Source organism: Solanum pennellii, chromosome 5 (genome assembly GCF_001406875.1).
Source record: "Solanum pennellii chromosome 5, SPENNV200".
NCBI classification, from domain to species: domain Eukaryota; kingdom Viridiplantae; phylum Streptophyta; class Magnoliopsida; order Solanales; family Solanaceae; genus Solanum; species Solanum pennellii.
The window spans coordinates 10,565,096-10,582,121 of NC_028641.1; the positions used below are offsets into that span (position 1 = coordinate 10,565,096).

Consider the following 17,026-nt stretch of genomic DNA (forward strand, 5'->3'; position numbering starts at 1 on the left):
GCTCACATATTGTTCATGCAGTGGAGGAACAATAGGGGTGCGGATGACTTGGGAGTTTTTTACCAGAGCTTTTATGGACAGGTTGATTTGAAGTCTTCCACCATATTATTAAATTAATTTTATGATTCATTCTCCAGGCTCTTCGAATAAGCTACTCAGTTTGAGAAGCACTATAAATTTGTGTAACAAAGATTATTGCAACTATGTGAAGTATTTGATAAACTACATAGGAGGATAATAATGTATGTGACGATCATGCTAAGGAGACAAATTTTGAATTTTAACTCAAGCAAACAAAGACAAGATATTATTGTACTTAACCTTTCATGTGTGGCTACTAAGTGCGTCCTAGTTCTTTAGGAATGTATGGTGGTCTAGAAATTTATAGTAAAAAAGTTAATAGAAGCTTTTCTCATAAACAAATAAAAAAAGCAAAATCATAATTATAAAAAAAAGGCAAAGGGGTAAGGTAATTTTTAGTTTGTCATCAATATCACTTTGATTCTGCAACTTTAAAAGTTTGAGGCATATTCATTGACAAATTCACATGCTCTGATTATTTGATTAATATGTAGTTAAAGCACTAATCTTGAAGTGGAATCTACAAGCATAACAACGTTCATGTATATACTTTTTCAATATTTGATGTGTAATGATCTGGAATGTCATTTTTGAAAATTTTCATAAAATTACTATTTTACTCCTCCTAATAGTTGTCCTGAGTCATTTCCGATCAGTGTGTAGAGTTGATTTTGAAATTTGATTTGAAAGTTTTGATTTAAGAAGTTTTACGTTTCGGAAGGTCTAAAGTTTTTAAAAGTAAATTTGGGTATCAATCAGAGTTTCAAGTCGCATAATAGAATTTTGTCAATTTTATCTGTACTGAAATGTGAAATTTGGTCTAGAACAGTCATTAGTTTCAGGTTTGGTTGTTTTGTGGATTTGAGCTCTTGAGCTAGAAGTGTTGTTAACTTTATACTATGGGTTTAGTTTGGTTAATGTTTGTAGTTTGGATACTTGAATTGTACTTGTGATGGTTTTGTTAGATTCAGGGGATGATTGTAGGCCTAGTGAGGTCTTGGTTGATTTTTCAGAGATCTCAAGCTCAGTTTGGTCCTTTTGAATGTTTAAGTTATATTATTGTGATTTTCACAGGTTTCTGGTCAAGGAGACATTGAATTGGTATTTGATGTTTCTATTGAGTCTAGAAAGTCAAGTTTAGTTTGTTAGCATATCTGTTTTGTGTACTCAGGGTTCCGAACAAATCCCGAGGATCCATTCAAAAATTTGTACCTTGTGTAATATTTCTGGTTTCTATTTCTAGTGCTTTATTATTTCTAACTCCTAACTCCATTACCCATTAATTAGTTCATGATTTTTATGATTAAACTTGAGTTTGATCTGAACTTGTAAAGTTTTAAAAAGGTTTGAGATTTCTGATAAATTAAATCCAAGGCTTCATTCAACTTCATTGTCAAAATGGTTTTCACCCTTGGTTTCCAAATTCTTTGGGTAACACATTTTCATATTAATTTTCAGATTTACTCTTCATTTTCGGAATCATGTTTTTAGGTTGATTTGACCCCACTTTCCAAAATGCTTGATATGGTTGTTGTCAATTGCAAAATCTTATTGTGATTAATTTTTCTATTAGATTGTGTTGAATGGATTCTTGATGAAAGCGGAAAGCTCAAATTTCAGAGTGATTGTTTGATTAATTAAGGTCAGTGAACTTCTTGACTTGTCGCTGAGTTTACTGAACCTTGTATTCCATTGTATGATTGAGAGTAATGGAATCGGTGAGGGGGATTCATATAAGATTAGTGTATTGTAAATTGATGATTTGAATTTGCTAAATAACTACGGTTAAAACAATAATTTCATTGATTTATGTGACTTGATTATGTTGTGAAAAATTGGTCGTATGAGATATTCACTTCATGATATGTTTTGATTAGTTGTTGGATATTGGTGTTGGATTATCAATCCTCATATTTGATCGTTGAAATGTTATGCTAGCATTGATGTTGTACCACTTTATGATGATATTGGTGAGAATGAGAGGAAATAGGAAACAAGCGACACATCTGTGGCAGATTTATTGAGTGGAACTAGGGAACAAGCCACACGTCCATGGTGGATTCATTGAAATGAAATTGGGATCGGGTCACATGCCCATGGTATATGCATGGACTAAGAAGTTCCCCATGGCTCCCGGACTCAGGACAATGAGTGTATATAGTTAGGACAAACATGCATCACTCTATATGACATTGCACATCATTGCATCGCACTTCATTTAATTATGACCGTTTATTTGTGTGTTGTTGGGAATCTTGATTGTGGAATTCTATGATGATGAATTTTTTGTGTTGAGGTGCAACTTGAGTTACTCCTTTATGTACTTTGTTATGTGGATTGAGAGTTTTTTAGGTTGGGTTGTTTGATTATTGGAGGTTGTAGTTATGGAGGTTCAGATGGAATGGTTGGAGTACTTGTGTTCAATGATGTTTTACTTTGAGTCAATTATTTAATTGATGAGTACTATGTTGTTTATTACTCACCCCTTGCTTCTATAGTACTTGTGTAGGTTACGACCCCGAATCCTCGTGATTATCCTTCCTCTATATCTTGTCTGAGGCGTTACTATGGAGGCTTCAGAGTTAGTTGCTTACCATTCCCGCATGCCCTCTTGTTCCTTTATTATATTCTTGTTCTACTCGAGAAATAATGACATTGAGACTTGTATTTTCCTACATTCTATTGTAATACATTAGAGGCTAGCACATGTGACAATCATGTTTTGTGAGTTTGTTTAAGTTGAATATGATTTCTGCATTATGTTATAGTGTTAGACTTATAGCCTTGTCTTATTTCCGTATATTATATCATTTTATTTTTTATTTTAGGCTGACTCGTCTTGATGGGATAAAATGAGTGATATCACACTCATTTTTGAGTTGTGACATGATGAGAACAACTTTGTATTCATTCCAACAAAGTTTCTACCCTTCCATTTATGTAATTGTTTTTTATTAAAAGAAAAAAAATACTCTTATAAAACTAAAATAAAGGGACATTGATTGCCCGCGGAAGTCGTAGCCCTTTAACTACTTAGGGGAATCGACCTTCTTTAGTCAAAGCCTTTTCTATTCTTTTGGTAACGTTATGTATCGGATTCTATTCACCCCACTGTTGGGAATTAATGATTGACTCTATTTATAAAAATTTTGAATTTATGTTTAGAAGATTGAGAGCGACTAAGGAATGAGGACGCTAGAGATTCATTATTTTCCATAATCAAAAATAAATTCAATACACAAAATTCTATTGATAGTTAATATTGCAATGATCTCTAATTTGCATTTTTTTTCTTGACATGTGTTTTTATTCGATTATGAATCATTTTTCCTTAGGGTATTTATAGATATGATGTATTTCAATTGCTCAAATTTATTAATGGGTTTTCAATTATCTTTATGAAAAATTGAAATAGTGAAATTTGAAAATATTTAATGAAAACTCACGTTTAGAGGTATAAGTTTTACCAGTATATGTTTTTTAGTGACAATTTAGATTAAATTTCACAATACGAGTTTGATGAATATTTGATTGAGTTCAAAAGTGTTACTTTTTACAAACTTAAATAATCAAACATGCTCAAGTAATACTTAAAAGGGACAATAAGATATTGAGAAATGTGTAAAATCAAATAAAATAATTGTTCATTTCTAATTAGAGTTGGATGAGTCTTTTAATTATGGGTAAAAAATCAAATAAATTTTGAGTAGACCTTTAAGACTGAGACATGTTTATTTACATTATAGTTAGATACCATTCACAATAATTTAGGGTATATTTTTCCTTTTTTCATTAATAGTATTTATTTATTTTTTTAAACATTATATGAGCCACGTGTGATGCATAAATTGGTTTTTTTTTGGGTAATAGTATAAAGCGTTTTCAAACATGCTTGTTCTTGAGTTTTACTTACATATATTGCTGGACATTCGATCTGTTGGGTTTGAATTTTCAATTTTTGATTTGGTGATTTTAATCGAAATTGAACTTAAATAAAGTTGATTTAGTTCGATCTTTATAATTTTAATTTGGTCTATCTAGGTTGAGTTTTCGATTTGAAAACATGGGTTTCCTATTATTTTTTTTCAATAGCATTGCGAGTGAATATTTTATCATATCAAACATGTTTTTCAATGTAAGTGCCTTACTTTCAGACTTGTTCATCATCTAATCAAATAGAAAATAAAAGTTTAAAGATTATAAGTTTACCCTCAGGGCAAGTATAAACTCTACTCAAAGACAAAATAGTCAAATGAACATGTATTGATGTGAGGTTGGGTATATAAATTTGGACTATGGTTGTGATGCGCTGGTGGCCTAGTATATAAAATTGATAAAATTATAATGTATTAAAAAAATTGATTTTTCATTTAGTCGAAAAATATAATTTAAAAATTAAAAATCAAACCAAATAACTGAAATTTTAAAATTCAAAACTGAAACCAATCAAAACAAAATTTTTAAAAAAATAAATAGTTTGGTCAGTATTTTTTGATTTGAACCGAACTACGCCAGTCCTAGTTAGAGGAGATTTTTTTAGTAAAACTATTCTCAATCAATTTCTTAGAGCCTGTTTGGATTGACTTTTGACTTATGACTTATAAGTCAAAAGTCATATGTTACGGTTTCTAACTTCTGACTTCTGACTTATTTTTGTTATTTTGGCTTTAAACTAAGAGTTTATAAACACTTCTTAACTTCATTCATACACTTTAAATCTTTTTAATAATTATTTTGGCTTTAAAATAAGTGCTTTTAGCACTTTTTAACTTCATCCAAACACTTTAAATCTGCTTAAAAGTCATTTTGGCATAAAAACACGTAAAATGAGTCAATCCAAACGGACACTTATTTTCTTACATTACTAAACAAGTATTTCACACTTGGAGAGATTATTGATCTTTCTTTGGCTACTAAAAATTGCTTATATTTATAAGTTTTTTTTTTTTTGAAATATAGCTTTTTAGAAAAATGTTTTTTTAAAGAACAATATATAATTTGGCAAATTCATTTGAAAAATGATTTTGATAAACAATATGTATTTGATTAATTTTTTTAAAATGCTTTTAAAAGTCTATTTATGAAAAATGGATAAAAATGAGAGAAATGAATGAAGTTAGGATTATTAGAAATGTTGGGTCTTCTAATGGTTGAGTGGGTGCGCATCCGGAGGTCTATCATCATATTATATTATAAGTGGGAAGATTCAAAGCTCAAAGTTGAATTACCATTTTACCCTTATATTAAAATAATTAAACAAATATTATAAAATATAATTAAATATTTAATAAATAACTCATTTAGATTGGCGCATGAATCAAATTCACATTAATAATTAATTACTCTATTGTAAAAATCAGGATTATTTGAAAAGTTTTTCCATTAAACAAATTTGATATCGACTAAAACCATTGGACTAATTTAATGCAAATTAATTATCTACTCAAAGGTCATCATAGCTACTTCTATAAATTACCTAGCATGATCTTCATGTAAATGACAAGAGGAGGATGAGAGATTATCATGCAAAAATGAACTTCGCAAATCATTTTGTATGTGCAGTAATTATTTTTTGTTTTTATCCGCTCCTTTTTGTCCGTCCTAAGTATTATATATTTCCTTTTTATATATGTTGATGTACTTTCTTATGATTTTGTTTTTTTTTATTAGAATATTTTGTATCCAACATGAAGAAATAGTAATATACAATTCATGTTCTACTATGTATCTTAATTACTGATGAAATTCATATTTATGAAAGATTAATCAGTTCATTTGACATGTTTATTTGGCTCTCGATAGAGTGTTCTACTTTAGTATAAATATATTTTTGAAATTATTATTTACGAGTAGTGAGAACAATGACTAAATGAAAAATCATATATATATATATATATATATATATGTATCCATATCCTAAAATAAAATGGCCCACCTAATTGGAGATAAAGAATGGATCATACTCTATATAGTATATATGTGATTTTGGAGTTGTATTTTTATTTAAACTTTTCGTTTATATATATAATTTATTGATCTTATTAGTCTATTATTTGTTTGTTGGAACATTCATTCCTCAAATTGATCATATATCTAGAATAAGTAATTTTGAAAAGTTTATATTGCTCAATTTATATTAATTATTCAAAGAGTAATGTTATGAAAAAAGGAGTATTATTCTTTTCTCTTCATAAATCATGTGTACAGTACTTTTTAAGGTTAAAAAGAAGACGTATATGTGATATAATGATAAAAATAATTGACATATTAATCATGGTAATGGCTTCAAGTGTGTTTCGTAATATACCAAGTGTTTTTACCATAAGTTTGCATATGTACTACATTGACAAAATCTTTTAGTATTATAAATTTTATGCATCAAAAGTCTATCTACTGTGATAATAAGCTATTTATTGTTGATGTAAAATTTTAACTATAGCTGAAATATTGTCAAACTCCCATCTATAGATTATTGATTGGAGCTGGACCCATAAATAGTTAAGTAGTAATTATTTTCCAAACTAGAATGTCTACTTTTGCCTAAGAGATATTATTTTATTTTAATGTGATATTCTTCTGCCTAATTATTGAATGTTAATTCTTTCTCATACACATAATTTTTTTAAATGAAAAGTTCAGTGTGAAGAGTCATTCTCCATTATTTATGTAAAAACACTTTGAGAATTAAATTTTTAATGTGTTTTTTAAGAACCAATTTACTAAGATTGATATTATCATAGGAAGGAAATTGAACTATTCAACATGAGAAGAAAAGAGAATGAGAGAAGGATAAACAAAAAAATAATTAGATATATAATCTATTTAATGTTTTTCATATTATATTTATTATTTTTTAGCGAATAAAAGATAAATAGTTTAATTACTATTATTAATTTAAGCATCTTTTTAATTAGTTAACTTTTTAATATATAAAAATTTAATAATAATAATAATAAGGAACAAACGTGCAAATCACCTTCTCAGAAACTAGTGTGATTATAAATACAACATTGGATGTCACATCTCATTCGGTTAAATAAAAAGATACATGTGATTCAAATAGTAAAACGAAAATGATACTTCCAAATCAAATAATCCATTTCAAATAGTTGAAGAATAGATTTAGCATGAAAAAAAATAAAATAAAAAGAACAGTAGTAGCAACTAACAACCTTCAACAAAGTTGTAGTTTGGGAAGTGGTGTGAAGTGTAAACAAGGGTTTGAATCAATCAATGGGGGATTTACCTATAGTACGATTTGAGGAGAAAATCGTAGAAACAGTGAAGGAAAACCCAGTAGTAGTTGTTATTGGTGAGACTGGTTCTGGTAAAAGTACACAACTTCCACGAATACTTTACCGAAGGGGCTATGCTAAATCTGGAATCATCGCTGTTACTCAGCCTCGCCGTGTTGCTGCTGTTTCTGTTTCTAGGTAATCCTCCACATTATACTACTTTTTTTCTGCTCAATCATATCTCACAGCTATACCAATTGCCGTTCATTTATCCATTTATTTGTTTGAGTTCAAAATTTTCATTGTATGCGTGCGGGACATTGAACTTTGAGTCAAGAAGTGAATCAACCGAGGGTTCGTTCACCTATATAACCAGAAATATTAGTTTTTTTCCCTTTTTGCTTATGCATATCTATGCAAAACTCAGTTCAAAGTTGCCGAAGTAGTTTGTACAGTTTGGAAGGTTGTGGAAGCTATATGATCTCTTAGGGTTAGTTAGAGTAGTTAACGGAGCTAGTTATAGCTTGCCCTAACACCACTGTCGTCCAAGAAAAAAAAAGAGCAAGTTACAAGCACCTGTTAGTTAGTCCAAAGATGAGCTATAACCTGTATATTTCTATGTCCGTAATGTAATTTCATATCATTATATACTTAAATATCACTTTAATGTTACCAAACTTCTGTTTAGAATTATTGTCATCAACTTGGACCTCTTGGAAGTGAACTCCCTGAACTTGGCTGGATTTTTTTGAACTCATTGTGCTTCATAATTTCCTGAAAGTAAGACTGCATTATTCACTAGTACATGCTTGGATTCAACAGTTGATTTCCAAATTATTGATCAAGAATTTCATTAATTTATTTCTCTTTTATGGAATGGGATGTGACATTGTTTGGCTTGTCTTTATGCGGGGGATAAGATGAATTGGGTGACGAATCTCAGAATGATGAGACTGACTAGGTTATCATTTGCTGAAGGAAATGGCTAACCAGAGGACATTTCAATGGAGATGGGAGAAGGGGAAACAGGGTCATATAATAGTAAAAATTAAGCTAATCTGAGATTTTTGGCTCCTCTGAACAAGAGAGTTATTGAGGATTATGATAGCTAGTGTTTAGTATGTATTAGTAGACTGGAGACTTTCTTTCCATTAGATGAGGAAAGTTTGAGACCCTTTACATGACTTCAGAAGTGTTGTTGTCTGAGTATTCTTAATTGGGGCAAGGGTAAATGAGGAAAATTTCTTAGTAGTATAAGTACAATTTTTCGTAGTATTTGCAAAACCAGTCAAGGAAACTGGCACATTAGCCTGACCAGAATCCTCTCTTGTTGATATGTAATAGAAGCTTGAAAAAGGGCTATTCAACATCTGTTTTATATATTTGCTTTGTGCTGTAGTCAGACCAACATTTAGGTGTTCTCCTATTTTGCTTCATACTTCGAATTTTAAATTTTTTTTCCAGCCCATTCTTTGATATATTCCTTCAACTTTTCATGGACAGACGAGTTGCACAGGAGCAAAATGTTCGAATTGGAGAGGAAGTCGGTTATGCCATAAGATTTGAAGATAGAACTTCGGAAAAAACCCGTATCAAGTACTTTTGTGGTTCTGAATTATCATTAATACCTATTACTACCATTGACACTTCCTATGGATTTTGTTCCTCGGTTGCTTTTCAGACATTTAATTGGAAGATTATTCAAATTGCAGGTATCTTACGGATGGAGTGCTCCTTCGTGAGAGTCTTTTTAATCCGGAGCTGAATCAGTATTCCGTCATCATATTGGATGAAGCTCATGAGAGGAGTTTGAACACGTTAGATCCACTTTCCATGCCCTTCTATGTTTTAATCTCATTTTGACATCTTAGAGATATATCCAACTGTTATATTGTTGTTGTCTTTCTTCTATTATTTATGTTTAGATGTTGTTGCCCATCTTTGTTGATGAATTTTTCCTTATGAAAAAATCACAGGGATATATTGCTAGGTCTAATGAAAAGATTAATCAAATGGCGTCACTCAAACTTGAAAGTCTTGATCACATCAGCAACTCTTGATGGTGGAAAGGTATCTAGGTTCTTCTCTGACTGCCCCGTCCTTACTGTACCAGGAGAGTTATTTCCCGTGGAAATAGTACACATCTCAGAGCCTCCTAAAAGCTATGTCGAAGCTTCTTTAAAAAAAGCTATTGGTATGAAAACTATGACATCTTCGGTTGTTTTATAAAATTTTATTTTGATTTTGTTCTTTCGTTTCTTTCTTGTTCTTGCTTAAATCTGAAATGTTTACGTCCCCTTTTCTGTGTAAAATTTCTTGCCTTTCTGAATTTGGTCTGATAATTCATTTGGGTGCATAGATATTCACGTACGGGAGCCAGAAGGGGACATTTTAATATTTATGACAGGGCAGGTGAGTTTTTATAGGTGTATTTCCTGTCTGATACTTTTTCTGTATAGTGCTGTCCTTCTGTATCTTCCACTAAAAAGTAAATGGTTGAAGATTTACTATTTCCTGGAAAGTGAAATTGAGAATCTTATTTAGGATGACATAGAGAAGTTGGTACTGAAGTTGGAGGAGAGAGTTCAAAGTTTAGAAGAAGGTTCTTGTATGGATGCCCTAATCCTTCCTCTTCATGGATCCTTACCACCTGAGATGCAGGCAAGTTGTTGTTCTTCTTAAACTCCTTGCCCTGACAGCCTGAATTTTCTTGATCTGGTTAGTTCAGATGATCTACTGTTGTGTTTGACTTGACCCTTCTGAGTGCCCAAGAAATTTCGTTATTTTAACTTAGTATTTTACTGAAGGTGAACTAGTGTATCATAGTCCTAGCTGGCTTCCAGAATGGATAGTGGCAGCTGTCTGTGCTGGAATGTTTTCATGTTTGTTTCATTTTTAGTTGTGATTGAGTCACTCCATTTGATCACCAGTTGAAAGCAAATAAGTTGTTTTTGTTGAAATATATGATAAATAATTTGGTTTTCATAGTTATCGTGGCATAGTTTATATAGCGGCTACACAACATAAGTGCAATATGTGGTTGAGTTGAACTTGCTTAGAGAACATATAATGTATTTGATTGATCATCTTCTTGATAAAACTTCAGATCAGTGTTCTTCTCCTCCTTTTTCTTCTGCCAAAAGTGGTTTACCAAGCTGAATTTCGGTAGCTGCATTATTATTGCTCTTGTTAATTCTATATGCATTTGTCAGTATTTTGCTTTCTTTCTCTCATCACAACTATGTATTGAACATTTCTCCTTTTGCTATTTTCTGTTGATGGACAGGTGCGTGTTTTCAGTCCTCCACCTCCAAATTGTCGGCGGTTTATTGTTTCTACAAATATTGCTGAAACTTCCTTGACTGTTGACGGTGTTGTGTAAGTAGATTTGACACCGTTATGCATATTGTTGGAGGGTATTCAAGTGTTGACATATTTCTGACTGATTGTTTCTTATCTTTTTGTGACGCTTAGAATGCTCGAGTTTCTATTTTTCAGATAGGATTTGCAATGATTGATCATGCAATATTTGACGGTTAAAAAGAGACTCAGGACCCCTCTGGTCATAAAATTATTCATTTTTCCAGAGTGATTTTTCACTTTATTTGAAAATCAGTTTCTGACCATGAAAATTCCAAATTTTAAAATTGTACTTCAAATTTGAAAAACAACTTATAACCTATTTTCTTTCTCATTTTCACTTTTGAAGTTGTATTTAAGTGTTACTCCAAATATTCTTTGCAAAGGGTACAACCAACGGAACTCCATCTTCAACTCCAACTCTATAAATTCCAAAAAAAGTGAGAAATATTTGGAATCTATGGACAAATGCTGCCTGCACAGTTCATTGGTAACTAATGGCTATCTAGAGAACCAATGAAGATTAATGGGTGAAATCAATGGGATTTTAGTTACCCCACCCCGGTGTTTTGACTTTCTGTCTTGAGTATGAATATGTTTGCCTGTTAAAAATTTGGGGAGGCGAGTAATGCTAGCACTTGGAGTGCTAGACCTTGTAAATTGGATATTTCCAGCTAAAATAATTTATATTAGGGGTCATTTGGTAGATGGAGAACAAACAAGGTATCCATGTATTAATTTCCGTATAACTTGTACAACGTTTGATAGGTAAATGGAAAATAAGTTATTCATATAAAATTAATACGACGTTTGGTTGACAATTTAGAAACTTTTTACTAATACATATTTAAGTTGTGAGGGAATCTATGTATAATTTTATGTAGGATTGAAGTTGGAATAACTAATAGATGAATAACTAATTCCTACATAACTAATACATTAATAACTAATTCCTACATAACTAATCAGAAAGCTGGAGGCCACCTTTTGTGATGATGAATTGCCCCAGAATAAGTCAAGAGGTGCAAGACTGGATGCAGAGACCATTCTCAGAAGAGGAAGTGGTATACATTCTCAAATTGTGTGATGGGGACAAAACCCCCGGCCCAGATGACTTTACTATGTGTTTCTTCAAGGAGTGCTGGGAGATCATAAAGGATGATGTGATGCAAACAATTCATAACTTCTATCAGAATGAAGTGTTTGAAAGATCCTTGAATGCCACTTTTGTGGCATTAATCCCTTAGAAGTATGGAGCAGAGGAACTCAAGGATTTTAGGCCAATAAGTTTGATTGGTGGAGTTTACAAAATTATCGCTAAGTTGATCACGGAAAGAATGAAAACTGTTATGGGAAGACTGATTAACGAACATCAAATGGCTTTCTTGAAGGATAGACAGATAATGGATGCTTCTTTATTGGCTAATGAGTTGGTGGACTCAAGGGTAAAGCAAAAGATACCAGGTATCCTATGCAAATTGGACATAGAGAAGGCATACGACCATGTAAACTGGAACTACCTATTTAAAGTTCTAAGTGACATGGGGTTTGGGAGGAAATGGGTGAATTGGATCAAGTTTTGTGTGTCAACAGTGAAGTTTTCGATCATTATAAATGGGAGTCCAGAAGGTTTCTTTCAATCACAAAGGGGATTGAGACAAGGAGATCCCATGTCCCCAATCTTATTCCTTCTAGCAATGGAGGGACTCAACTACATGGTTAGAAAGGCTAATGAATTGGGGTGGATAAAAGGTTTTGGTGCATATGCTAACAGAGCTAATAACATGGAGATCACACACCTACTCTATGCAGATGATTCTCTTGTGTTCTGTGGCGCAGAAGTGTCACAAATTAGGCATCTGAGGGCAATACTAACCATATTTGAAGCCATTTCAGGTCTACATGTGAACTGGCAGAAGAGTTGCATGTTCCCAGTTAATCAAGTCAATAATATGCAAGGCCTAGCCGACAACCTAGGCTGCCAAGTGGCTTTTCTCCCCACCAAATACTTGGGGATGCCATTAGGAGCCAAGAACAAGAACTGGAAGTATGGAGTGAAGTCTTGGAAAGAAGTGAAAGGAAGCTGACAAGGTGGAAGAGTCAATATTTATCTCTGGGAGGTAGAATGACTCTCATAAAATCAGTTCTGGATGCCCTTCCAACTTATATGCTGTGTCTTTTTCCACTACCAAAAAGTATTGGAAAGAAACTCAACAAGTTGAGAAGGGTGTTCCTCTGGCAAGGGAACAAAGAGAAGCAAGGATACAATCTGGTCAAATTGAAAGAGGTGATAATGAGCAAAGCACAAGGAGGTCTGGGCATTAAGAATTTGAATATTCAGAACACTAGTTTGCTGCAAAAATGGCTGTGGAGATTCTGTTGCGAAGATACAGCTTTATGGAGGAGGTTCATAGTTGAGAAATATGGCCTGCAGAGCAATTGGATAACTGAAGATGTGAATGGTACCTTTGGGTGTTCAGTATGGAAAACTATCAGGATAATGTGGACTGAGTTCAATCGCAGGTGACCTTCAGAGTGGGGAATGGCCTGAAGATCAGTTTCTGGAATGTCTGGTTAGGCGATGTGAAAATGAGGATACTCTTTCCTGACTTGTACATTATTAGCCTACAACTGGATGACACGATAGCGCAGATGTGGAGCCCTAAAGGCTGGAACCTTATGTTTAGAAGGGCTCTAAATGATTGGGAGGTTGAAAGATTAACAGACCTGCTTCAGGCCTTGAACCCGTTCCTTGGCATCAATGAAGGGCCCGCCAAACCAGCTTGGAAATTGCATAGCAGGGGAGTTGTTACAGTAAAGTCCTGTTACTGGGAAAGGAACATCAACCATTTTTTGACAACAGTTTGGCCCTCGAAATTAATATGGAAGATTAAGATCCCTTTAAGAGTTGCTTGCTTCACTTGGTTGGTAACTAGAAGAGTTTGTTTAACCCACGAAGTGCTACAAAGAAGAGGTATACAGATCTGTTCGAGGTGCTATATGTGTGAACAAGACGCTGAAGTAAATGGCCATTTATTTTTGCATTGTAGGATGGCTACAGATCTGTGGAACATGTTCATTTGTATGCTCGAGGTTGATTGGACAATGCCCAAAACCACTTTTGAGGTACTAACACAATGGCAAGGAATTGAGAAGAGAGGATCAAAGGAAGATTGGTGGAAAAATTGTTCCTGCTTGCATTTGGTGGACACTATGGAAAGAAAGGAACAAAAGGTGCTTTGAAGGGAGGACTAGCAGTTCCCAGATGATCAAGATGAGATGTCTTAGCCTTTTGTTTTTTTGGTGTAAGCAAGATTTAGTGGGGGAAGTATATAGTTTAGTGGAGTTTACAGGCCAACTGTAAATTTTTGAATTTTTTTGGATTTGAGATGGCACCCCCTGGGGGTTTGTAAATCCCTCCTCATCAATTCCTTGATGAGCTCTTTTGTGTGAATACAAAGTTACCTATTTCAAAAAAAAACAAAACATCTTTATAGTATAAACACTTCAAAATTGAAGTTTACTTTCCCAAAAGTGCTATTATATATGCGTTTCAAGTTAGCATCTTCTCCTGGAAATAATAAAAATAATTAGGCCAAACAAACAAAGACCCCAGCAATTGCAGTATAGGTTCTGTTAAAGAATTACAGAAGTCCCATGTAGGTGGTTAATATGATGGGTGAACTCTTTATAAGGCCTGGGCAATCCTCCTCCCTTTGAGCTAGCTTTTGGGGTGTGAGTTAGGCCTAAGACCTAATTAAATAGGTTCTTGCTGAAAGAGTAATTGTAAAGAAATCATCATGTACTTTACTAGCATTTGTCTTTATGTGTACTTGGGTATGTGTCTTTTTTTTTTAAGAGGGGGGGGGGGTCTCATGAATTGAGGGTGTTTGGGCAAGCTTGCATGGACCTCAATATTCCACCTTCACCATATACTTTCCTCCTCCCACCAAAGGAGTTACTCGATAACTCTGCTCAACAAGGCTTAAGCTGGAGGGAAGAAATTATCTAACTTTCTTTTCCCTTCTGATTGGGATTTGAGCCCTATCTCTTATGATTCTCATTTAAACCCTATTGACCTTGATGGCACGCCTTTGGATGCAACTTAGGAGTGTACTTGAGTGGATCTCTCAAGTCTTTTCCTGCTCCTGCAAGAATGTCATCCCTCTAAGGAAGGCCTCAGCCAGTAGTTTTAATTACTTCTTTCCTTTACTCATTTGAAAATTACTGATATCAGAATGCCAGTGTATTTTATTCATGTAATCAACTTAGTTTTAGGATAAGAAAGTGTTGTATTTAACAGTCGTGGAAATTTGAAGGATAGGGAAGTCCCTTTTTTATTCGAGAGCGGAGGAGGACTAGTAAAAGAGATATATAAAAAAAGCCGTGCTTATGCTTGTTTGAATTTGTCCTTGTTTCTTTTAGACAGGGATGGTGGAATAATTAAATTCAAAAGATCCTGTGATGTCTGTTTTGCTATATTTGACTGTCACAAACTGAGTATTGTAATGAAGTCTTAATCATTCTCTGCTTTCCACTTCTAAAAATCAATGGGAGAGGAGCGTTGCTTCCTTGTACTTCTTTAAGCATAACAAAGGAGAATATATCCTTCCTCTAGTCGAAAATTCCACTTATCTTCCCTCCCTTCTTCCCCATAGTGTAGCCTACTAACTGCGAACTAAGGTGTGGGATTTTTATTGCATTTCCATTTATGCTTTCTATGTAATGGATATTAAATTCATGTTATCTGCTTTTGGACATCACTAAACTGCTTTTTCATGCAAAAAACTGATGACAGGTATGTTATTGACTCTGGGTATGTGAAGCAGCGACAGTATAACCCATCCACTGGCATGTACTCGTTAGAGGTTGTTCAGATTAGCAAGTAAGTTAACATGTCTTACCTTTTTTTTTCTCTTTATTTTCTTTCAGTTGACCTGATTTTGGGTGCTTATGAAAGGACTCGTTGTTTGAGGTGTAAAATTGAAGTAACAGTTGGAAAATCTAGCTTTTTGAGCATCAAAAGGTATTTTGGGGAAAATATTGTCCCCCTTAGTATGTTGGTCCTGTAATTCAAAGGGTTTCTTTGATGATTTTGCAGTTAATACCATCTTTACCTTGTATGAGTTTAGTCACCAGACAGTTTTTGGATACCTTATTGACTACTTTGTTCGGTCGGCAGTTGAGAAGTACAAAACTTACTATGCAATCTTTGCTTAGTGTCCCATTTTTTGTTCTGTCAAATATTTCTTGATACTAATAAAGGAAAACTTCTCTTCAGTATAAGTATATGCCTTTTTTTTCCGTTTAACATATGTTGATATAACGTACAGGTTATTCTATTTCAGTAAGAATGTGTTTGAGCTTTCCACCTATGAATGACTGCAGGGTGCAGGCAAAGCAGCGTGCAGGACGTGCTGGAAGAACACGTCCTGGAAAATGTTATCGTTTATATCCCTCTACCGTTTACCATGATGACTTTTTGGATGCAACGGTTCCTGAAATACAAAGGTCTTCACTGGCTGGAACTGTACTTTATTTGAAGTCCTTAGATCTTGCCGATATGGATATTCTCAAATTTGATTTTCTTGACTCTCCTTCCGGTAAGCATCAGTTTCTCTTACCTTATTCTAATTGGACTTATTCTCCAAATCTCCTCTACTTTTGTAAAATAGACACCTGTTCAATTATTCATTATTTTGTTACTTTTATTGCAGTCAAGTCTTTGGAGGATGCCTTGAAGCAATTATATTTAGTTGATGCACTTGATGAAAATGGTTCAATCACAAGTCTTGGACGAAAAATGGCTGGTAGTTCATCTCTATTGATTTATATTCTATTTTAGATTAGAGGTCGCCTGTATTCCAGACCCTCCCCCCTCAGATGATAAAAAAAGCCAAAGCTTGCTTGGAAAGGATGAGACATGAATTTTCCTTTAAATTTGGCTTCCTCCCCTTGACAACTATGGAGGGAGTTCATCAAGTACACCACAGTTCTCCTGCAATCCATAATTTTGGAGATTATAAAGTGATTCATTCAGTAACAGAACTTAAGGAGATCTAACTTTTCAATTTTGTCCAGAGCTTCCACTGGAACCTTCTCTTTCGAGGACCTTATTAGAGGCAAATGAGTTGGATTGCTTGTCCCAAGCATTGACTGTTGTTTCCATGTTGTCTTCTGAGACCACATTGCTTCCCGCCCCAAGGTATAGAATTGTCCAGAATTCATGCATGTACTGATTCGTGGTAGAATGATGTCTATAAATCTCATTGTTTTCCGTGCAAGTTGACTTGATATTTCTTTTTGAAACCGGTAACTTTGAATATATATATATATATACATATATATAT

The 17,026-nt window shown here is 33.5% G+C and overlaps 1 protein-coding gene across 1 annotated transcript in view; it reads left to right on the plus strand.

Annotated features, from left to right (window-relative positions):
- The first annotated feature begins 7,148 nt into the window (after positions 1 to 7,148).
- The window catches only part of LOC107020942 (probable pre-mRNA-splicing factor ATP-dependent RNA helicase DEAH4), an 18,865-nt gene continuing 8,987 nt past the window's right edge, over positions 7,149 to 17,026 (plus strand). Inside the window, exons 1-11 of the mRNA XM_015221481.2 lie at positions 7,149 to 7,514; positions 8,820 to 8,912; positions 9,029 to 9,133; positions 9,293 to 9,510; positions 9,676 to 9,728; positions 9,861 to 9,977; positions 10,603 to 10,694; positions 15,475 to 15,561; positions 16,065 to 16,279; positions 16,394 to 16,486; positions 16,758 to 16,881. Of these exons, the coding sequence (XP_015076967.1) occupies positions 7,315 to 7,514; positions 8,820 to 8,912; positions 9,029 to 9,133; positions 9,293 to 9,510; positions 9,676 to 9,728; positions 9,861 to 9,977; positions 10,603 to 10,694; positions 15,475 to 15,561; positions 16,065 to 16,279; positions 16,394 to 16,486; positions 16,758 to 16,881 (1,397 nt within the window). The 5' untranslated portion in view covers positions 7,149 to 7,314. The remainder of the gene's footprint in view (positions 7,515 to 8,819; positions 8,913 to 9,028; positions 9,134 to 9,292; positions 9,511 to 9,675; positions 9,729 to 9,860; positions 9,978 to 10,602; positions 10,695 to 15,474; positions 15,562 to 16,064; positions 16,280 to 16,393; positions 16,487 to 16,757; positions 16,882 to 17,026) is intronic.